Source organism: Tachysurus fulvidraco, chromosome 1 (assembly GCF_022655615.1).
Source record: "Tachysurus fulvidraco isolate hzauxx_2018 chromosome 1, HZAU_PFXX_2.0, whole genome shotgun sequence".
Taxonomy (NCBI): Eukaryota; Metazoa; Chordata; class Actinopteri; order Siluriformes; family Bagridae; genus Tachysurus; species Tachysurus fulvidraco.
In genome coordinates this window covers 37,946,712-37,970,550 of record NC_062518.1, presented here as the reverse complement: position 1 = coordinate 37,970,550, position 23,839 = coordinate 37,946,712, and the positions used below count along the sequence as shown (strand labels likewise).

Genomic DNA, 23,839 nt, shown 5'->3' with positions numbered 1-23,839 from the left:
GTAACTCCTACAAGCCACTCAAACTCAGAAAATCCAGTCTGACTGCTGTGGGCTTTGGGCTCAGCTCTTTCACACATACACTCTAACATTCAGTCACCTTTGTTTTGATTACTTTCACCTGTTTTAAATGATCATATCATAGCCAATGTTTGAAAGAACTTTGTTTTCAGTATTATGTTGCGAAATATTTTACTTATGCTTCAACATTTTGTTTTTATCCTAGCCCTTTAAACTCTCTCTGTACCTCAATCGACCAATTCAATTCAATTTAATTCAATTCAATTCAAGTTTATTTGTATAGCGCTTTTAACAATTGACATTGTCTCAAAGTGGCTTTACAGAACATAAACATAGAACAAAGGTTAATATAAAGAATAATATGAAGATTAATAGAATACAAAATTCAAGATTAATATTAGATATATTTAAATGTGTATGTATGTAACCCCAATGAGCAAGTCTGTGTTGACTCAGTCAGCAGTGGCAAGGAAAAACTCCCTAAAATGGAAGGAAGAAACCTTGAGAGGAACCAGACTCAAAGGGGAACCCATCCTCATATGGGTAACAGTGGAGGGTATGATTATAAATATACAGTCAAACAAATGTTGTTTGATGTAATAGATCACATGGAGTTCACATCTACTCTTTAGAATCACAGAGTCTAACTGGAGCTGGTACATCTCTAGATGCCTCAGGATTCTCACAGAATCGGCCTCATCTCAGTCTATATCACACGGAAGACAATCGGAGCTGGTACAATTTTTGGATGCCTCGGGATGGGTAGAAAGAGAGAAGCAGTGGAAAGGGATTAATGTGGCTGCTGTTCATAATATTTGCAAGTCTGATGTAATAGTGCACAATATTATGGGATGTATTATGTGTACGCCTGACTAAAGAGATGAGTTTTTTAAATCTACATTTAAACTGGGAAAGTTTGTCTGAGGAAGACTATTCCAAAGTTTGGGAGCTAAATACGAAAACTGCCTTTAGTAGACTTGCATAGATATTCTGGGAAATACTAGGAGTCCTGAGTTTTTTGATCTCAGGGAGCGTGAAGGATTGTAACGCATTAAACCTTGCTCACCTGCTTTTGTGTCTGCTATCCTGTTTCTGCTCAGGACAAAAAAAAATTGTTATTTTCAGACCTAATCTACAGATGCTGGTTATTGTATAGAGACATGCCTGAAAAAAAAACTACAATGTTTATTCAATATTTATAAACTTGTTTTATATCTGTAACATCTTTCTATCAAATCTAGTTTCTCATGGCTCCAGCAGTCTCCTGTCTGAAGATCAGCTGCTGTGTTCGATCTGTCTGGATGTGTTCACTGATCCAGTCACCACTCCATGTGGACACAACTTCTGTAAGAGCTGCCTTACAAAGTACTGGGACAAGAGTCAACACGGTCTCTGTCCATTATGTAAAGAGGAATTCACCAAGAGACCTGAACTGAAGATTAATACAACACTGAGAGAGGTTGCAGATCACTTCAAGAAAAAATGTGGTTCTGAAAAACCTGAGGTTCTTTGTGATGCCTGCAGTGGAGAGAAGCTGATGGCCCTGAAATCCTGTCTGGATTGTGGACTGAGTTTGTGTAAAACTCATCTAGAGCCTCATAATCATGTTTCAAAATTTAAGAAGCACAAGCTAATAAACCCTGTGGAGAACCTGGAGGACTACATATGCCAGAAACATGAGAGAGCTCTGGAGCTGTTCTGTAGAGATGATCAGACGTGTGTGTGTCAGTTCTGTACTGAGACAGACCACAAGAATCACAACACTGTTCCTATAGAGGAGGAGAGCAGAGAGAGGAAGGTGAGAAACACTGATTTACATCAACTTTGGATAATCTTACAGAAAATGCCACAGAATATATTCAGTAGTGGATCATATTGTAAGGTTTTGAGTTCAAATTCCAAGACCAATACCAAAGGAATAATATGTTTAATAATCATTACTGAAAAAAATGTTTATTCCACCTATACATAGAAAATTATAAAGTCACTTTTTAACAAAACAAAAGGGCAAATTACTAAGTGTAATCTCAATTGTTTGTCTCCTCTCTCTTTTCAGATTCAGATGGTGAAAACCAAAACAGATGTGCAGCAGATGATTCAGGACCGACTGAAGAAGATAAAAGAGATCAAACACTCAGTAGAGAAAAGCAAAGTGTGTATAAACATGACATGAATTTATATCTGATATATTCAGTAGTTTTATTCTGATTTGTAGAAATGAACAAACTGCATTAAAAATTAGTTCACTATTCAGTGTTATCTGATAGAAGTGAAAATGTGTTCCTCCCTTAGAGAAGCACAGAGAAAGAGAAAGCAGACAGTGTTGAAATCTTCACTGCTCTGATTCGCTCCATTGAGAGAAGTCAGGCTGAGCTGCTGGAGATGATGGAGGAGAAGCAGAAAGCAGCAGAGAGGCAGGCTGAAGGACTCATTAAAGAGCTAGAGCAGGAAATCAGTGTGCTAAAGAGGAGAAACACTGAGCTGGAGCAGCTCTCACACACTGAGGAGCATCTCCACCTCCTACAGGTCAGTGTTCCTCTCTCTGCTCACTGACAATGCAGAACATCACAGAACAACATTCACCATGCTGAGGGATTTCTCCTCTCTCCTGCTCTCCTGTAGGTTTACTCCTCCATGTGCAGCCCTCCACACACCAAGAACTGGACTGGGATCAGTATTAACACTGATGTGAGTGAGGACACTGTGAGGACAGCTCTGTCTCAGCTTCAGCAGACTCTGAATGAGAAACTCACTAACACACTCAATGACAAGTTAAAGAAAAGAGGTAGAAACATTTTTTATATTAGATTTGAGAAATATGTATCAAGTAATGGAATGTTTTATATAATATTTGATTAATCAAAATGGAAAATAACAAAATGGATCTGAAATCTAATGACAGTGATGTTTTGTTGTAATTAGTTTCCACAGAACTGAAGAGGATTCAGCAGTATGCAGGTACAGTGAGCTTTCTGATTTCCTCTCATATTAAAATGTACATATCAGCATTACACCACTACATCATCACACTTATTTTCATCTGTAGCTCCTTCTAGCTTTCAAATCTGAAATTGTCTCTACACACTATAGCTCTTCATTGCTGCCATGCACTAAAGCCTTTTCATTTTTTCCATGTATAATTAAAAATAGTTTCTTTTGTTTATTATATGTTTAAATGTTTGTCCATTATTTCATATTTAAAAAATTACATGAACTCCTAATGAATATAATCCACTGGATGTTGACTTAATATTTTTACCTGAATATCACAAATGTGTGTTTCATATCACACACTCTGTTTTTCACTTTCTCTCAGTGGATGTGACTCTGGATCCTGAAACAGCAAATCCATATCTCATCCTGTCTGCTGATGGAAAACAAGTGAGGCTTGGGGACAAACCACAGAAACTTTGCGATTCACCACAGAGGTTTAATAAGTGCCCCTGTGTTCTGGGAAAGCAGAGTTTCTCCTCCGGGAGATTTTATTATGAGGTGCAGGTCAGAGGGAAAACTGACTGGGATTTTGGGGTGGCCACAGAGAACATTAACAGGAAGGGGAAAATTATTCCAAGTCCTCTGCATGGATTGTGGGCTGTGGCCCTGAGGAATGAGACTCAGTATAAGGCTTATGCTGGTCCTGCTGTCCTGCTCAGACTGAAAAAGAAACTGGAGGTGGTGGGGGTGTTTGTGGATTATGAGGAGGGTCTGGTCTCCTTTTATGATGTGAAGTCCAGATCTCATATTTATTCTTTCACTGGTCAGTCTTTCACTGAGAAACTCCATCCATACTTCAGTCCCGAATTAAATAAAGGAGGTAAAAATTTAGCACCACTGATCATCTCTCCTGTATTTAAGACAAGATGAGTTTTTACCTCACAAATGTAATAATCTATTAAGTGATTAGATTAAAAATGACTCGTTTAATTTTTCTTGTAAATTTTAGAAATCCAGAATTTCTTTAAATGGGCTGTACAGTTTATCTTTATACTTGGTTCAAAATGTAATCATCCTGTCTGTTTTTACACATTATGATTGTGGAACTTACATTTCATTACAAATCAAATTTAATAAAAAAAATATTTACAGTTCACGCTGCAGATTTGAATATGATCAATGACCATGTTCAGCTGCTCATGTTTGTGTACAGTAGATACAACTGAACATTTTGTCTTCGAAACTTCAACACAAATCAAGCCTCGCGTTAGTTCAGGCAGGCCACGCAGTAAGCTGCATCAGCTGCTAATCAGCCGTCCACAGGCGCACCAATCCGGCTACGACTTCTGTAATCTCCTTCCTTTAAATCCTCGCCTGCGAGCGCTCCCATGAATCGCTGCTGCTGCGATCGCGGAATGGCCCGTCGAAAGAATCCTCACGACCCTGTTTAGCCATAATATCCAGGTGCCGCTCGGTCTCCACCTAGGCCAACTGTTCCAGTATTTCCTGGACAATACCCCAGAAGTACATCCGACCCTACCTGCCCCTACCTCCGGCCCCAAGAAGGCCACCGCGAAAAGAAAGCACTGCTTGCGCGCAAGAAACCCGTCAGCTCCAAAAAAGAGGACTGTTCGTCCCGACTACAACCCCGCCGATCTCTGAAGATCCCGTGCTGACAGCCCTCCACAATATTCATTTTTCCCTCTCCAATCTTGACGCCAGGATCAAAGCCTTGGAAAAGCTGCCTCCGCCCGTTCCCCCTACGGCCACCGCGTCTACGACACCTGATCCGCCGGCCCCCGGCGCTTCCTCAATCTCCTCACCAGCTGGTGTAGACCTAAGCCTCCTCCCCGCGGCACGCTAGCGACGGCCCTTCCAGCTCCTACCGCCAGCGCCCCCTTCTTTCCACCTGCAGCTGCTATCTCTCCCCACCTGCGCGCCCAGATTCTCGCAGGAGTTCCAAGCGCTGTGCCCAGATGCCTCTCCCCAGGCCTGCCCTGCCCAGCATTCGCCCTGACCTTCCTCAACTAAGCTCTACCCTGCAGTCATACCTCTCTGCACCCTCACCGTACATGAGATCAAGCCTAGCCAATTCCACATTAAAAGCCTACGACTCCGCGTGGTTTCGCTTTGCCAGCTTTAGCGCCGCCTTCTCAGCCCCCGTTCTGCCTGTCAACCTCACCATCGTGAGCGCCTACATCGTGCACTGTATCCAGGCTCAAAAAATGCAATCCTTCCCCATCAAAAGCCAAGTCGCAGGCATCCAATTCCACCTAAGGTGTTTGAAACAGACACCAAAAGGCGCAGACAAGCGTCTCCCTCTCACACTCCCTCTCGTCAAAAAACTGGTCACTAGACTGAGACAGGGGTGCTTCAGTCCTTACCAGGATCTTCTCCTGGAAGTGGTGTTCCTATGTGCCTTCTACGGTTTCCTCAGGGTGGGTGAATTCACGACACGTAGCAACAAATTCAACGCCTTCCACGACCTCACGGTGTCATACATCACGCTAGACGAACATTATTTTTCAATTTTCCTAAAACACTCAAAATCTGACATACATTTCAAAGGTATTCCTGTTGCATCAACTCGCACTAACACAGAGTTCTGCCCCTTTTTTTCTATGTCCTGTTATCTGGGTCTTCGCCCTCACAACCGTTTTTCCTGACCGAGGAGAGCAAAGCCATGTCAAGGTCATGGTTCGCCGCCTGTCTACGCACTGCTTGCCAATCCTGCGGCATCTCACCGGAGCTCTACACACCACATTCCTTCTGCATCGGAGCCGCGATGACCGCAGCCTCGGTCACCTCAATTCCCACCCTAAAAAATCTAGGACTATGGTCCTCCACGGCTTATGAACGTTACGTCCGTCCGGGAACCACAGACATGTTAAAGGCCTAAAAAGCTTTGGACCCCCCGGCCAATCACTTCTGCCCTCCATGCTCTTTCCCTCCCCACTCTCTTACCTTCTCCACTCGTCACACCCCCCTCTCTGCCTTCCCCCCCTAGCGCGCCACACCTACCGCTCCCAGCATGTGCTCCCCAGGACGCGCTGCACCACCGTCCCCACGTAGCGCTAAGACGCGTGTGCTTGGCGGGGATCCCTGTGTGAAGCTGCTTAAGTAAATAAATAAACGAATGACCAACCTTCGGCCAGCAGCACGCTCGCCGCGCTCGCCCTGGGTGACACTTCCCCTACCATCTCCACTATAGCTTAGTGGGTATGCAACATGCGTTGTCATATCGCACGGCGGGGCTTATGCGTTTTAGCGATAGCTGTCGCGATTATGCTGCAAGCCAGCCCAGGGCGACGCATCCTCCACTCTCCACTAGCTAGTGGACCCCAACTCCTGTAGTCCATCACGCGGCGGGCCCCTGACTTCCCACGACCCACGCTTAACTCCGACCCAGCCTCGCACACCGCACGCGCCCGCTTGACCATATGGTTTTGTTTTGGGGTTCTATTCTTTCCCCAGCTGCTGCCTCCCTCCCGGCGCGTGGGAAAATTCTCCCAGAAAAGAACCATCACCAACACTAACTGTATGCTCTCATCCTTCTTTATGAAGTGGTCCTGACAGAACTGCAATTAAACTTATATTTTTATTTACAAATTAAAATGTCAGGGTTGTTGTCTTTTTTGAAAAACAAAAAAAAGGGGGAACTTTAAGTGAGTTGCCTGTCTTAACAGGAATGGGCATTCCAACATATTCAGTTCATCCGAATGCTTAATGCGCAGTGATAAAGCAAAGTCCAACAGTTAAATCTGGTGTCCTACAGGCCTCTGCAGGAACATAAATGCTCATATTTATAAACTTTCCCAAGACCAATGGCAAGTTCTCACCCTTATAGTAAATTGTAGTAAAAAATAGTAACTGACAATTGATCAAAGCCATCAAAGAAATGTTTCAGATAAACTCAAAAAATGGAGTCTTCTTGTTTCACCATGAAAGTGCAAATCTTTATGGATCAACATTCAGCAGGACCTCAGAACCACAAGTGTAACACCACCATCTACTGAAGCCACCCTTCTCTAAGACACACTTCTAATTACTGCAACAGTGCCTATCCTATCAAAAGTAACCAAAATTTGTTAACAATTCCCACATTTGGAAGGCCATCAGACAACACTGACCCCTTGCTGTGCTGGTGTCAGGACTGTTTGGCGTTTGTGGGAAAATAATTTGAAGTCATTATTTTATTTCCTTTTAGTTCTAGCATATTTTTGTGTCATGTAGAAGCGAAATCAAGTTACAATGCTAGTTAAATTCAAACTTTCTGTTAGACTTGTGGTTCCTGTATCTCATTAATATGAATGGAAAGGGGCAAGATAACTCAGGTTATCATTTGTCTCTTTGTGCCATTTGTCCTGTTGTTTAAGGTGGCCATTTGATTCAAGGTCCGAGTCAAGAAGGAATGCCAAGCATTAGAGGTGAACTCGTTTCTATGTTAATGAAGGGGTCTGAGAAAGACTGTTTATGTTAATGGGATTAAGGGTGAAAGTCCAGGATCTGGTGTGGGGGCTGTTGCATCCTTTCATGTTTTGATTGTCACCCGAGTGTTTTGTCGCTATCTGATGGGACTGCCCCCTAAAATGTGTATATTTACAATGTATTACAACTTTAAGTCAGACTTGATGACTGCAGCGCCCGTGCCAGTACGCTCTGACTTGCAGACTCGTTTCATCGTGTATCTACAATAAAGACCACTGCACAAGGATATCCAAGTCTCCTGGTCTTCTCTGGAAAAAGTTTACAACACATTACACCTCTTAGCAGATGCTGAAATTTTGGCAAATTTCTGCATGGTACTATATGGCAATGTATGCAGCTGATGGGAAGTTCCATACTCAATACATAGGCCATACTCAATACATAGGCCAGGTTTAAATACCTCTCTGTGGTCTATGAAGACAAGTTGGCTGAGTGAGTCTAAACTAGAACACAAGGAGTGAAGTAAACCATTCAAGATTTTGCATTCATAAATGGTGCAGGCTTTGTTATTATTTTCATTTTTATAGTCTTACACTTTCATTCATTTATTAATTGTCATACATTAATGTGTAAATGCTGATTATTTTAGAAGAAATCCAATATAAACAATCCAATTTATTTGACGGAACAATTTTTTCTGTTTTTTCATCAAGTAAGGCATAAAATAAGCTGAAAACATTACAGATACATGACAGACAATCTGCCTCATGTCTATTCCTCACTGCTTCAGTCTCTAACCCATACAGCATAGCTGGTCTCAATACTGTCTTGTAACCTTTCCTTTGATTCTTGAACACTCCTGACATTTTTAAACACTCAGTAATGCTCTTTCTGGGCATGAAGCCATACTGCTGCTCACAAATATCCGTTTTGTTCCAATAGCTTCTCATAGCTTCATTGTGTGGCTCACCAGCTTTATACCTCTGTAGGTGCTACAACTCTGCACATCACCCTTGTTATTAAAGATTGGCACAAGAACACTTCTCTTCCATTTCTCAGGCATCTTCTCACTTTCTAAAATCCTGTTGAACAATCTAGATAGTAACTCCACTGCGGTGTCTCTTAGACACTTCCACACCTACACAGGTATGTCATCTGGACTAACAGCCTTCCCACTCGATTTGCCTCAGAGCCTTCCTCACCTCATCCTTTCTAATCTTTGCTAGTTCCTGCTCTACAATATTCACCTTTTCTTCCTGTCTTTCCTTATTATTTTCCTCATTCATCAGGTCCGCAAAATATTCCTTCCATCTTCTCTGCACACTTGTCTCACCTGTCAGCACCTTTCTCTCTCTATCTTAAATGACCCATATCTATTGCACATCCTCCCCATCTCTATCTCTCCTTGATCTGTACATGTCCTTCTTGTCTTACTTTGTGTGTAACCTGGCATACAACTCATCGTATGCATTCTATTTGGCCTTTGCCACGTCCTTCTTCACTCTGTGCAACGATTTCTTGTAATCCTGTTTTCAATGTCCCACTTCTTTTTAGATAGCCTCTTCCTCGTTCCACCACCTTGTTTCCTTACTTTCCTTTCTTCTTTCAGATGACACACCTAGCACACTCCTACCTGTCTCCCTGGTCACTTCTGCTATAGTTTCGCAGTCATCTGGAACCTCTTCCTGACCACCCAAAGCCTGTCTCAGCTTCTGTCTAAAATCCTCACTACATTCTTCCCTTTTCAACTTCCACCACTGCTCCAACCACTACTCTCTCCCATCTGGGAATACTCTCCATCACCTTATCAAACTCACTCCAGAATCTCTCCTTCTCTTCTAACTCATAGCCTACTTGTGGAGCATAACCACTGATGACATTCAACATCACCCCTTCAATTTCTAACTTCAAACTGATTACCTCTACAATATTCCCCACACAGGATCACTTCTACAGAATTTCTCTTCCTATCCACACCATAATGAAATAGTTTGAATCACCTTCCAATACTATGTACCCCTTCCACCATTTTTTTTTTTTTTGCACATACTATGAAATACGTGATTACAAAATATTTTTGTGGGATGTGAATGTTAATTGTGATCAACTCAAATATTCATGCAACGTTAATTGTGATTAGGTTTAAATTTAATGTAAAAAGAAATAAAATAAAATTTGCATGTACAATAACACAGTTACAGTAACTACAGATGTAAAAAATAATCTCAGATGATAATGAACTTGTGTCATCTTATCCGGCCACTGATTAATTTATTTTTAATGAACTTTGTTTTGTTCTTTATATAAGAGCTGCATTTAAAAATATATTAAATTATAGTATTTCTACACTGTTTATAAACAATCAGTAACTTTTTTTTTGATGTACTAGAGAGGTCACACTTTTGCTTTTTATTTAATTCCAGAGGCATCAAAGCTAGGCAAAAACAGGGTCAGAAACAAGCTGTAATCAAAACCAAAACCTAGTAAGTAATCAGAACAAGGAAGAGGTGGGAGTAAGTCACACATGTGCAAGTCACAAGTAAGTCTCAAGTCTTAACCTTCAAGTCTCAAGCAAGTCTGAGTCATTTTTTGTGAGAGTCAAGTCAAGTCACTGCTTTATGTCAAGCAAGTCAAGTCAAGTTGTAGCTTGAGTCAGGCAAGTCATACATATGTTTGATGATTTAACTAAAAGTATATATTAAACAAAGTTAAATCTACAGTATTTATGGACTATGAGAGTTTTAATTGCAACAAAAATGATTATATTCATTTATTTTTAAAAGGTATCCACATACAGGTGAGTTGTAAATACAATAAAAATCTAAAAATGAATAAAAATCAAAACTACAAACAATAAGATGTAAATGTAATTGTAGAGGTAATCAGTTTGAATATTCTTTTTTCCCACTATGGAAGTGAATGGGGCTCATGAATAGTTTGGTTACAAACATTCCTTAAAATATCTTCCTCCGTGTTCATCTAAACAAAGACATTTATACAGGTTTGTAATATTGTGAGGGTGAGAAAATTATTAAAGAATTTTTTTTAATTTTGGGTGAACTATCCCTTAATTGAATATGTGTGCGTGTGCATGCGAGACAAGAATATGGCTCTGTTTGCAACTCTGAAGTTTTTTATTTATGTTTTATATATATATATGTGCATCCCCATAAACGGTCCATATGCTTTTCACTCAAAGCCTAACACTGAAGACCAATTATAAGTGCTATTGCAAAAAAGCTGACATTTCCTCATGAACAGTCATAGATATATACACTAGATGACATTGTCTCAAAGCAGCTTTACAGGACATAAACATAGAGCAGAGGGTAAACATAATTTATGATAAAGGAAATAACAAATAATAAAAGAAAAAGAATTGACATTATAAAAATTCTAGATTATTATTAGATATAAATAGTTCACAATCTGCATGTATTTATCCCCCTATGAGAAAGTCTGAGGTGACTCAGGCAGCAGTGGCAAGGAAAAACTCCCTTAAATTGGTAAAGGAAGAAACCTTGAGAGGAACCGGACTCAAGGGGAACCCATCCTCATATGGGTGACACTGGGGGTGTGATTGTAATATACAGTCAGTTAAATGTTGTATTGGTGTAAGGATCACTGACTTCGGATCTCCTTAGTATCACAGAGTCTAACTGGAGATGTCTCAGGATTCTTAGAGTCGGCCTCGGCTCAGTGGACGTCCAAAGGCTACGTCCCACAGAGGACGTTGGGAGCTGGTACAATGTCTGGATGCCTCAGGATGGGTACAAAGAGAGAAGCAGTGGAAAGCGATTAACATATCTGCTATTCATAAAAATGTGCAGGTCTGATGTACTGGTGCATGATATTATAGGATGTATTATGTGTACGCCTGACTAAAGAGATGAGTTTTTAATCTACATTTAAACTGGGAAAGTGTGTCTGAGCCCCGAACACTATCAGGAAGACTATTCCGAAGTTTGGGAGCTAGATAAGAAAACGCTCTACCACCTTTAGTAGACTTAGATATTCTGGGAGCTACCAGAAGTCCTGAGTTTTGTGATCTCAGAGAGTGTGAAGGATTCTAACGTGTTAGAAGACTAGTTAGATACACGGGAGCTAAACCATTAAGAGCTTTGTACATAAGTAGCAGCAGTTTGTAATCAATTCTAAACTTACAGAACATACATAAAGTTGGGTCTTTTCACCTTTAAGCAAAAAAGCATGGGTCAATTTTTAATGTCCTTATTAAGAGCTTTGGAATCTACAAACATTGACGGTTTTCCTAACTGTCAAAAACTAATGGGTAACTAGCATGGATCAGCTGCGGTCATTAACCAAGGACTAAAACAAACCACCGTAACCAGAAATATAATTTCCTACCATTCAATATCACAAAACACATCCTCACTTGTGAAATGTAATCCCTTGCTCTCTGGTTTTTAGATTTATTTCGTTTGAACAACCAAACGCAGCACAGAAGTGCGGCATCGTAGATGCATTTGAGGTAAAGGAGCACCATACATAGATGGCGGCGGTTTTGACGTGTTTTTAGGATCCCAAGGCGACATCTAGTGTATAGATATCTATGATGAACAGTGACCAACCATTTACACTACATTGCGCTTGCAAAAACTTTAATTTGATAGAACTTTGTCATTCAGTTGTGAGCGATGTGGTCGCATACTGCTGTTCTTCTCTTCTCATCTTGCACAAAATCCCAGTACCCGAACTTAATTATTTTTGGTGTAGCACCTTCCATGTTTCGTCAGGACTGTTAAGGTTTATTAGTTAGTGCGCGCTCTCCCTCTGCTTGCCTGCTGCGTCATGTGGTTAGATTACGCTCTTGCGTGCATTTAAAAACAGAATTAAAAAACAAAATAGACAAAAAAAGATAAAAGAAAAACAAAAAACAAGTTATTTCGAGTCATTTAACTCAAGTCCGAGTCAAGTCTCAAGTCATGAATGTCAAGTCAAAGTCAAGTCGAGTCTTTTTTTAATATTTGTCAAGCAAGTCTCAAGTCTCAAATTTGCGACTTAAGTCTGACTCGAGTCATATGACTCGAGTCCCCCATCTCTGGAACAATGAATAAGAGACGTATCAAAATTGTAGACCAAAGGACAAAGAACATATACCGTTGCAAATAAGGGTTTAAATAAATGAACTAATCAAAGGGCAAAGAGTTGAGTGACGTGACATACGGCTAAGTACGGTGACCCATACTCAGAATTCGTTCTCTGCATTTGACCCATCCAGAGTGCACACACACACACCGTGAACACACACCCGGAGCAGTGGGCAGACATTTTTATGCTGCAGCGCCCGGGGAGCAGTTGGGGGTTTGTTCGGTGCCTTGCTCAAGGGCACCTCAGTCGTGGCCAGCCGAGACTTGAACCCACAACTCTAGGATTACGAGTCAGACTCTCTAACCATTAGGCCACGACTTGCCCCAATAGGCAGTTGCAGGCAATAGGAAAATGTAAGTGAAGCAACCAATGACAAGAAAGCAAAACAAAGATCAAAACTGAATGCACATGGTAATTTAAACAATGCATTAAAATCATGAAACAAAATCTGAACATAAGCACTGTAGCACTGCAAACTGCTGCATGTGCTTTGCAGCTCAGCAAACAGTGCAAAGAAGCAGGTTTATGACAGTGTCTATCATCAACTTTAGTCACTAGTCAATCGGTTGTTGAATCAGCCTTTCACTGAGAAACGCTACAAATTATACAGTCCTTTTACAAATAAAGGAGGTAAAAACTATTAATCATCTCTCCTGTATTCTAATTAATTCTGTATTCTGAATTCTAAAAGTACATATTCCTTTTAAACAGTTTGTACAGCCTGTGTGTGTGTGTGTGTGTGTGTGTGTGTGTGTGTGTGTGTGTGTGTGTGTGTGTGTGTGTGTGTGTGTGTGTGTGTGTGTGTGTGTGTGTGTCATTTTTTATTTTTATTTTTTTGCACATTATGATTATGGAACATATAACTTGGAACCTATTGTGATCATTATAAATCAAATATGAATAAATATAATTTTCAGTACACACTGAGTTTTACTGCTGAGATAAACCTGATCAATAAAATGTAATAAGTTCAGCTTCTGATGTTTGTCAAGATAAAACTCAACCAACAAACAAAATCTAATCAAACACAAAAACAATCAAGAAAATATTTTATTTAGAAATAAATTTTATTTAAAAGTTATTTAAAAGTATTTTGTTCTTTAAAAATGGAATAAAGTAATTAAAAAAATCCTCCACATGCACTAAATTCTACCATCTAGTGGTGCAAAGGTGAAATTACATTTTTTCTCAGAAAACGTTCTGCGCACCGGTTGAACGACGGAGAGAGTCTCATTAATATTTATAAGGGAAGCTACCTGATTGGTCAGAAAAGTTTTACGTTCCACGCGACCGTTTTTCGTCTGCTCTGAAGTCATTCTGAGAAGTAATTAGTGCAACAGCCAATCAAAAATATGCAGTCAACCACAACCAATATACACTTTATTTAATTTTCTGTCAATAATGTATTAGCTAGCTATGCTTTAATGAAAATATAACGTTTCCATTACAAATAGTTATAAAGATATTTTAAATTATTTTAAAGACTATTAAAATAATCAATAAAAAGGGTTAAAAGCAGCTGCTGATGATTGTGTATATACAAAAAAAATATTTTCTTTAAGACAACAATACAATCAATCATATAATTTAGAAGTATCGTTTCTGTGTAAATTATTAGCTAATTTAGAAGATGAAATGGTTGTTTACAATAAACAATATATATATATGTGTGTGATTCGACACAATAAAAGCTTTATCCATCATTTTGACCAAATGGTGCCAACTTCTGTTTAAAAGCTGAGATGAGAAACTCACAAAACATATTACAAACTTGATGAGTTTCTCAAGAAGAAACTATTATTTCTACATTATTACTGTTATTTTTACATTAATTTCTGAAATTAACTACAGGATATTCTGACTCTGAAATGCAGTCAATTCTGACTCCCTGAAAAGTGGCAAGTAAAAAATGTATTTCTTTATGGTTCAGAGTTTATGTCAATGTGTGATTTATCAGGTTAATCATGTCAATGAAATCAATCACTAAATGTCAAATGGACCATCTGATTGTGGTATTTGCCCTATTGGAGCTGTGATGTTTTTTTTGATATTTTAAGTGGCACATATTTCACAACTAGTTAATATGTGATTGATCTTTGGGCCAAAGAATGGTGACCACTATGTTCTTTTAAGCCTTTTCACTACCTCTCCCCTTGCGTAGGGAAAGAGAGTTAGAGTAGTCAATAGTGATATTGGAGCTAGAAAGTGTCCCTGTGGCCCTCGCCACAGTCCAGTGTCATTGTGTCTCCGAGCTTCCATTTCTTTCCAACGTGTAGTCTCATGGACTGAGGCTGCATTTTGTGATTCAGCTAAGGATGCTAGGTTGGTCTTTGGTGAAGGAGTGTCATTTGGGACTGTAACTGGCAGGATGTCTATGCAATGTAAATCTGCCTTTTTGGCCGCATTACCTCTAGATATGAATATGCCATAAATATGAATATGAATTTGATTTGTGTGCTGCACACTTTACAAGAGCCAGTTTTGATGGTAGTGTAATAGCATGTAGAAGTTCTGAAATGGCCTGACTAGTGATGTTACCAGTGACACCGAAGCTCCGAGGCATGAGTCAAAAAAATTAACCGATTTTCATTGAAGCGTTGTATCGAAGCTTGATTTGTTCTGGCAAAATCACGTTACCAATGACGTCCAAAGCTTCGTTTCACAGACACCCACGTGGCTGCTTTGTTATCTGATTCAAAGGTTTAAAATCGTGCCCACCACGCGGCACGCTCCCGTGTGTTGTATTGGAGTATTACATGGAATCTATTACTGTATAGCAAGTTTAGGAGAGCTGATTGTTGTGAGTTGTCAATGGAGCCTGTTACAAAAAGATCACATTCTGAAATGTGGGAACACTTTCATTTGATTTCGCCCAATAAGTTGGATATATATGGTTTTGTAGTTAAGCCGATATTTATAACTTAAATCTCACTCATCATTTGGCAATTATATGATTCAATGTAACATTTCATGTCGTATATTTTGTATATATATATATATATATATATATATATACGTATATATATATATTGGATAGTAGCAATAATGCAAGAAAAGCCTTTTTTGCACCGCTTAATAGCAATAATGATCTTTTTTTAAATGTTTGACACTTTATACTTTTGAGACAAGGTCTATCGTTAACCTCTTATGGACCTCCGCCTATATCCATTGTCCAACAAAAAGTGGTACAGCTCCCACATACTTTGACACACAGGGGTGCGCCTGGTCTCATTTGAAAGAAGAGATTCTCTAGTTTCAGATTGATTCTAGGCCTCACTGGCACAAAGTTACAGGGGTTTTAATGCAGATTTTCCTGTCCGCCTTGGTTGTTTTTCTGATAAACTGATTAATCTTATTTTTCTGGAACATGTTAGGGACAAACCAACAACTGAGAGTCATAGCCACATGTCTTGGCTTTCACCAAAAAAAATTCAAGTCAAAAGACACAAAAATGGATTTTATATGAATATTTTTCTACGGCCCTGGTCGTCTGGTGCAGCGTTTTTGTGTACTTGTTTACTATATAACTTTGAAATAAAAGGCTGCAGGCTCAGTCTGAAAGGCCTAAAACAAGCCTAGACTCTCTCTCTATCACTCTGGTGTGAAAACAGGCCTGTAACTTGACACCCTGAGCTGTGAGAGGGACAAAAGGTCAGGGATTACGCAAGAATTCTTCTGCGCATCCAGTTCACGCAGACACAGGCAAAGAACATACGGCGTTATATACCGTTGGAATCGTCTGCTTATTGGCTAAACGGCTGTATAGGTCCCAGCCCATTTCATTGCTATTGGAAGGAGTAATTGTCAGTCAAAGGCGGGTTCCCAAAAATGAGGTCATGCCACCATTGGCTTCTCAGCTTCTATCTCTGCCATACAAGCACCGATTGGCTCAAATGAGGGCTTATTTGATTCGTTAGGACCTGGGCTATAAATATGACGTAGACTTTGAATTTTTGAATATCCCAATTAGGAGTTAGAGCGGCAAAACGAGATGATGGCGCACTTCTGTTTCCAGTTTTCAGAACACTAACGGAATATTTGCGTTTGGATTAAAAGGCTTACAGATTTCAATTCCTTGGACCTGTGTGGATTTTTGTGGATTATTTGTGTTGGAATATATTACCCCAGTGAAGAAAGAGACGCGTCTAAAGGTAAGGGAAAAACCGGTCTAGCGCCACCTAGGTCAGTTTTGTCCGAATTTTTTTTCTAATTGTATGAAGGCTGTGAATCATATTGTGCTTTGTGTGTGGGCTTAAAAAATTATTGAGAGTATAAACTTTACTAGGTAAATAGGTTTTTTCGTGTTTTTGGAGGATTTGATGCTTTAAAGTTGAATTGAAGCTTGTTTCTGGGTCATCCCCTAGTGGTCACTTCTACTTCCGTGCCGTGCACGGCACGGCGACCCGATATGTTTTTTAGGTCCATTGTTTGATTTGCTCCCAGCAGCTGTCCTATAATAATAATAATAATAATAATAATAATAATAATAATAATAATAATAATACATCATCCATATCACTCATTCAACAACACTTTCAATGTTCATTTCACAAGTTCACACTTACAAATAAGACTGTGTCTATATAGTCATGCTGAACAGGTGGACACCTGATTGCTGACTGCTGATTGTTAATAAAACATAATTAAGCACAAAGCATCCATCTAGCCTACAGTACAGTAGTCTGTAAGGCAGATTTATAACCTTGTAAAAGTGTGTCTGCACTTAGGTACCTACAACATTCATAAGTTTGATTTTTTTTTTTTAATAGTCAAAATGTCCACATTCACCATACAAAAAGTTCTTTATTTAATCCTTATTACATTCTTGTTTGGAGTTACCATGCGTATGCAATGGAACAGGCTTTGGTCATGGGCCTATTATCACATCTGTCGTTGTTATTTCAAACTGTTAAAACATTCCATGGTTGTCCATATTTTCTGTTTTTACTGTCGCAATCGTAATACAGGGTTCAGTGTAAGGGACTTTTTGGTTCTTTACAGTTCGGCCAAATCGTGTGTATTGACATTTTCCATTTCATGTAGGTCACAATTTGTCAGGGTAAATGTATTCCAGCCAGTACACTATATTGTGCTTCATTTGTTTGTTTGTTTCTGTTAATAAGTGCTGGCCTACCAATGTTTCATCTGGGAAAGTTACCCAGAGCCCTGTTGGCCTACAGTGTATTTCTGCTGCCAATCTGCACACTTGATCTCTTCCCAGTAGGTTTATCGGGGACTGAGGTAAATATAAGAGTGGTGCCACTATCATGGTGTCTTCAACCGTTCGGACTAACCGGTAGTGTAGTATCCAGAGCTCCATGAATTTCAATACCTGTGTTGTCCTTGAGAAGCGTTTTGTACAGTTGTCATTAGTGCTTCAGTAGTGTCATTAGCTTTTTTCTTATTCCTACTATGTGGTGTACGAGATGAGCTTGGAATGTTTCCTAGGGCAGGGTGATCAACCCAACCACGTTTTCCAATGCTTCTTGCACTGCTGTTGGCATGCACCTTTTTAACATTATTTTGAACAGGCCTTGGTTTGTTTAATTCAGGTTTCAGGCTGTACCTGTCTCTTCTTGCCATTTATTTCGGAAATTTTGGATGAATTGTTGTGGACTCCAGTTTTTCTGGGTTCATCTTGGTGGGGTACACGTCACATATTGCATCCCACACACAATTTCTGTAGGTTTTGAAGGCTAAGGCCATTACATTCTTTAATCCTACATCTGTCAGTATTTCAGCTGCTTTACTTTTCCCCATCACCTGGGTCAGTATGGCTTTAATATCTGATTGCTTATACAGTAGATGGCCAATTTTTTTTCTTCAAACTTAGTTATCCATTTTTGTCCTCCCTGGCATATGTCTGGAAGTTGTCTTGCTAATCCAGTCATATCCATGAACGACCAGGGCGCATATGGCACTTGTCCTCCTTTTACTTATTAGGAGGTACTGGTTAACCTTTGGTTCTTCCATCATAGGTATCTGTAAGTTTTCTTCTGTTCTATACTTAGCAGGGGCCTGATTGTTCTTCCTGGCTTTGATTCTTGCTTCCCTTCAAGCCTCATTTTGCTCATCTTCCATCCATCTGTTACCTGGGAAGTTATTCTCCTGGCATCTGTGTTTTTCTCTCTTTCACAATTCTGATAGGTCTTCTCATCCCCACTGAACTTCATCTTCTAATTGTTGTATTCTCTCTTCCATTTCTACATTGCTTCTCTCCAGTGTTCTTTCCGTTACTTTTGCTGTTTCATCAGCTCACCTCATCTGTTGTTCCAGTTGGCTGAGTGACAGCGACAGTTCCTCTTGCAGCTGTCGATCTTCCTTTCTTCTCAGAGCTGCTATTTCTGGTTCTATATACAGGGTTCTGTTCACTTTTCTTTCCACTAGTCCACTTGTATTTCCTTCACTGCTGTTATTTGGTGCTGATCTGACTGTAGTGTCTTCTTCTGGCAGTTCTTTCCACTGTCTTTGTTCCTTAGAGTATGCTTCATTTCTGAGGTGGAGCTCTTCTATGGGTTCATGAGCCTAGGACTCTTTCGCTTGCCTATGGTGTGGAGGGTGTACTGGTGGATAGTCCTATCTCTATTTAGGTGATCATCACTTTCCTTTCTCAGTCCCTTTAGTTGCAGCCTTCTTGTTGTGCATGGGGAAATATCTTGACTTTCTGCTATGCTGCCCTTATGGCCCACTGATTCTGCTTCGTTTTTTTCTTTGAACAGCTTTACCCTTCCAACTATTGTTCTGCAACATTGTCATGAACTGTACAGGGTTTTAAGGGTTGTAGTTTTTCATCCTGACCACCAGGAGGTTCTAGGTGCTCCCTGGGTGTGATAAAAGGTGAGAAAGTAGTAGAGTAATAGAGAGGATAGCATGGTGTGCCTTGTGTTCCTTTTCTGACCCTTCTCTGCCCTGAGAGACCATCCTTGTTGGGAAACTTAATTGTTTGCTGCTCAATTGTAAGTAAATGCTTGATTGTAACCACTGAATGACTTATTTTGAATAGTTGTGCCTTTTATAACTAAAGTGTATGTGTGAAATGTAGTTCTGAGGCAATGGTTGTTATTCCTTGAGGTTGTTTTTCACATCATTTTATGAGTGGGTTTTGGTTTATGGACTACACTTCTTTTACATCAACTCATGCTATGGGATGTACCAGGACATATGGGACATTTCCTACATTATGTCTGGACGTTACCACAAGTACAAGTATTCTTTCCATTGATAAAACTTATTGTGATTTCTTATTTTCGGTTATTTGTTAATTTCTACTATCTTTGTTTGTTTGTTTTTTCCCCAGTTGATCCCTCCCTCAAATTTGTATAGCTGCTTTGTTTGTTCGAGAGACAGGGAATCAGTTAGTTCCTTCAATTTGTATTTCTATCTCTGTCCATTTTGCATTGTTTTACCATCATCTGTGTTATGTTCGGATACAGTCTTCTACTGTAGTCTTTGTGTTCTGTAGTCAATGATGTGCCACATAGGGTGGGGGTTTCTCCCTGCTGCACCCTTCTCTCTCTTGTTGTTTCTTTTCTTCTTCTTTCTGTATCAATTTCTGTATTGCTTCTTCTCTCTTCTTAATCTCCTTACCTATTCTTCAAACCAGCTTAGTATTTCTAGCCTTTTTATCCTCTTTCCTCTGCTCTCATTGTCTTCCCTACTTTCCAGTGTCTCAGTATTTTCACTGTCTTTCTCTAAATGTTCCTTCCTTTGGCCATTGCAACCCTCAAGTCAAGAAACTTTTATTGTCATTTCAACCATATACAGTAGCTGTTGCAGTACACAGTGAAATGAGACAATGTTTCTCCAGGATCATGGTGCTACATAAAACAAAGACAGAGCTAAGGACTTAGTAAGTAAGTCCTAGCCACATAAAGTGCAACTGTGCAGCCTGGTGCAAACTGTTCAGGACCAGACAGTGCAGGACAAAAGACAGCCTTCGTAAGAAGTAGAAACGCTGCTGGGCTTTCCTGGTGATGGATCTGGTGTTGAGTGACCAGGTGAAGTTCTCCGCTAGGTGAACACCAAGAAATTTGGTGCTCTTGACTATCTCTACAGATGATCCGTCAATGTTCAGTGGAGAGTGGTCGCTCTGTGCTTTTCTGAAGTAAACAACCATCTCTTTAGTTTTATCAACATTCATAAGCAGGTTGTTGGCTCTACATCATACATGAAGGACTGTGGCAATGGCATCGTCCATAGAGCGGTTTGGACGATACGCGAACTGTAGGGGGTCCAGTGAGAGTGGTAACTGGGTCTTGATGTGCCTCATGATGAGCTTCTTGAAGCACTTCATAATGATGGGTGTGAGTGTGATGGGACGATATTCATTAAGGCAGGACACTGTAGACTTCTTTGGGACAGGGACAATGGTGGTTGTCTTAAGGCACGTAGGAACAAAGGCGCTACTCCGGGAAATGTTGAAGATGTCAGTGAAGACATCCACTAGCTGTTCTGCTCATTCCTCGAGCACTCTGCCAGGAATGTTGTCTGGTCCAGCAGCTTTCTGGGGATTAACTCTGCATAGAGTTCTCCTCATGTCGGCCGTGGATAGACCTGGCCATTTGGGGGAGGGCATAGAAGTCATTCAGAGCATTTGGGAGGGTGGCATCGCTATCACAATTAGGTGAAGCTGTCTTGTAGTTCGTAATTTACCTGTATGCCCTGCCACATGCGCTGGGTGTCTCCGCTGTCCTGGAAGTGGCTGTGGATTGTCTGGGCGTGTGCGTGCTTTGCGTCTCTGATAGTTCGGGACAGTTTGGCCCTTGCTGTTCTTAGGGCTACCCTGTCCCCTGTTCTGAAGGCTAGGTCTCTAGTCTTCAGCAGCGCACGCATGTTAGCATTCATCCATGACTTTAGATTGGAGCGTGTAGTGATGCTCTTGGAGACAGTCACATTATCAATGCACTTGCCGATTATAGCTGGTCACTGATGACGTGTAATCCTCCAAGGTAATGGTGTCGCCGTTGACGTTCCAGTCAGTGCACTCAAAGCATCCAAAAGAGCAGAGGTGGCTCCTGCTGGCCAGGTTTTCACCTGCTTCAGAACCAGTTTAGAGCGTCGTATGCTGGAATTAGCACAACAGGGATGTGGTCTGAGTAGCCAAGGTGATGGTGGGGCCCCACATGATGCACGCTGCGAATGTTTGTGTAAACAACATCCAGCATGTTTCCTCCTCTCGTCACAAAGTCCACATGCTGGTGGAATTTAGGGAGCACTGACTTGAGATTTGCATGATTGAAATCTCCAGCAGTGATAAACAGTCCGTCAGGGTGAACATTCTGCAGATCATTAATAACCCCGTATAGCTCAATCAGTGCCTCTTTAGCCTTATACTGGGGGGATGTAAACTCCAACAATGAAAACAGTAGTGAATTCACGTGGTAAATAAAATGGCCTGCATCTTAGTCACAAACTCCACTGAAGATGATCAGTAATTAGAAACAAGCACAGAGTTCTTACAATATTCTGTGTTTATGTAAACACACACACCACCACCACTAGTCTTACTGTTTACTTTATTTTATATCATTTTTATACTCTAAAAATTTACTTTAAGAATAAAAATTTAAAATATGAAAACATTTCATAACATTTACATAAACCTCAATATCTGAAGAGAATCATCAGTATTTTTTAAATTTTTATTTATAAAATTTACTTCCAATTAAATATGTATGTGAATTATGAAAACATCTCATGTAACAGTGTACAAGTTAAAGACACCGGGAATCCAATGAAGCAGTCAGGTCACAGTAATAATAATAAAAAAACAATAAAATGAATGCACGCAGAACTCTTACTGCTGGTGTCTCCTCCCCCGGAAGTCCATACACCACAGTCTGTAGAAACTGCCACACCAGGGAACACTGCTTGGGGTAGTTTATATTAAAGATGTAAAATGCTTTAAAGCAAACATCCAGTGCAGCCAGTAATGTACTGTACTTTGCTGAAGTGCTGATCCATTTATAATGGTGAAGGCTTGAACTCACTGGTTGTCTCCAAGCATGAGAATGTAAGGGAATTCAATGGACTCTTTTGAACACAGATACTCAGCCATATTGGTCCCGTTCTGAAAGAAAAGGAAAAATAAATAAATTGAAAAAGATTGGCTTTATTTCATTAAGAATACAAAAGTTTAGGATACCTTAAATACATTTTGGATCATTAAAGACTATAACACATCAAGCCATGACATGAGGATAAATGATAAAATTATTGGGTAAAATAACTTTTTAAGAGCATCGTGTTTAAGATAACAGTACCTTTTAAAGTTTAAAGTGTTTAAGTGGCTAATGGCCATTACAACAAACAGAGTAAAATATTAGTACATACCTTCAAATATGGGAAATCACTCTTCAAGTTTCTATTCTCTTAGTTTGGTTTTCACATATTCATCCATCTGAAATAAAATAACAGAAAACACATTTTAGCATTATGATCATTGTAATTTAATTGTGATAATTTAATTTATATTCCAATTACAAAGAGTGGAAAGGCAAAATTGAACAAGGTCAAAGTTTAGTCAAGTATAGGTATACAAGTATACAAGTTGTATTAAATGGTGAATCCTCAAGTAAAACATCTCATCATGAAATCAGAGTTGATGTCATCAAACATGACTTAGCAGAGTTAAAAAATTACATCTGAATGAAAAGCAGGAAACACAATACCAATACATAACTACACTTTACATTTACAGCATTTGGCAGATGCCCTTATCCAGAGCGACGTACATAAGTGCCAAAGTTACAATGAAAAAGTGTCAAAGGTTTTTTTTTTTTTAATGCAAAAGATGTGTAAAGGAAAGAAGTGCTAGTTGAAATGTTTCCTGAATAAGTGGGTCTTCACCCGCCGCTTGAAAATAGCCAGTGACTCAGCTGTCCGACCTCTAGGGGAAGTTCATTCCACCACCTTGGTGCCAGAACAGAGAAGAGTCTTGTAGTATACTTGCCTCTTACCCTGAGAGATGGTGGAACACTTCAGAGAAAACACTTCAGAGAAAACAGTGTTTGCTACAATTAAATTATTTAAAAAGATCATGTCAGTCAAAAGGCATTTTATCCAAGAATTGCTCCTAAATTATCCTAATTATCCTGGGTGTGTCACGAATAAAATGGTGGTCGAACATGTTTAGTTTCGAACCTTAACGTTATTTAGCCTGAGCTGACCTCAGACATTCCTGCTTGTTTCAAACTAACCATAGGCTATACAGGCTTTCGTTCCATGCTAATTGAAATACTGATCATTTAACATGATGCCATTTATGTTCTAATTTCTTAGCTGATTGTTTTAAAGTTTGTGTATGGTCATTGTACCAGGGTGCCAGTTTTTTATTACTTTTTCTATA

General features: G+C 39.8%; 1 protein-coding gene across 2 annotated transcripts in view; it reads left to right on the top strand.

Annotated features, from left to right (window-relative positions):
- LOC113663171 (E3 ubiquitin-protein ligase TRIM39-like) overlaps positions 1–23,839 on the top strand; it is a 537,569-nt gene that overhangs the window by 3,229 nt on the left and 510,501 nt on the right. Inside the window, exons 3-8 of one of the 2 annotated variants that reach the window (XM_027178368.2) lie at positions 1,260–1,816; positions 2,075–2,170; positions 2,311–2,544; positions 2,641–2,803; positions 2,941–2,976; positions 3,335–3,910. In XM_027178368.2, the coding sequence (XP_027034169.2) occupies positions 1,260–1,816; positions 2,075–2,170; positions 2,311–2,544; positions 2,641–2,803; positions 2,941–2,976; positions 3,335–3,882 (1,634 nt within the window). In that variant the 3' untranslated portion in view covers positions 3,883–3,910. Of the gene's footprint in view, positions 1–1,259; positions 1,817–2,074; positions 2,171–2,310; positions 2,545–2,640; positions 2,804–2,940; positions 2,977–3,334; positions 3,911–23,839 lie in introns of those variants that run through there. The other variant, XM_047816040.1, reaches the window with a different exon arrangement.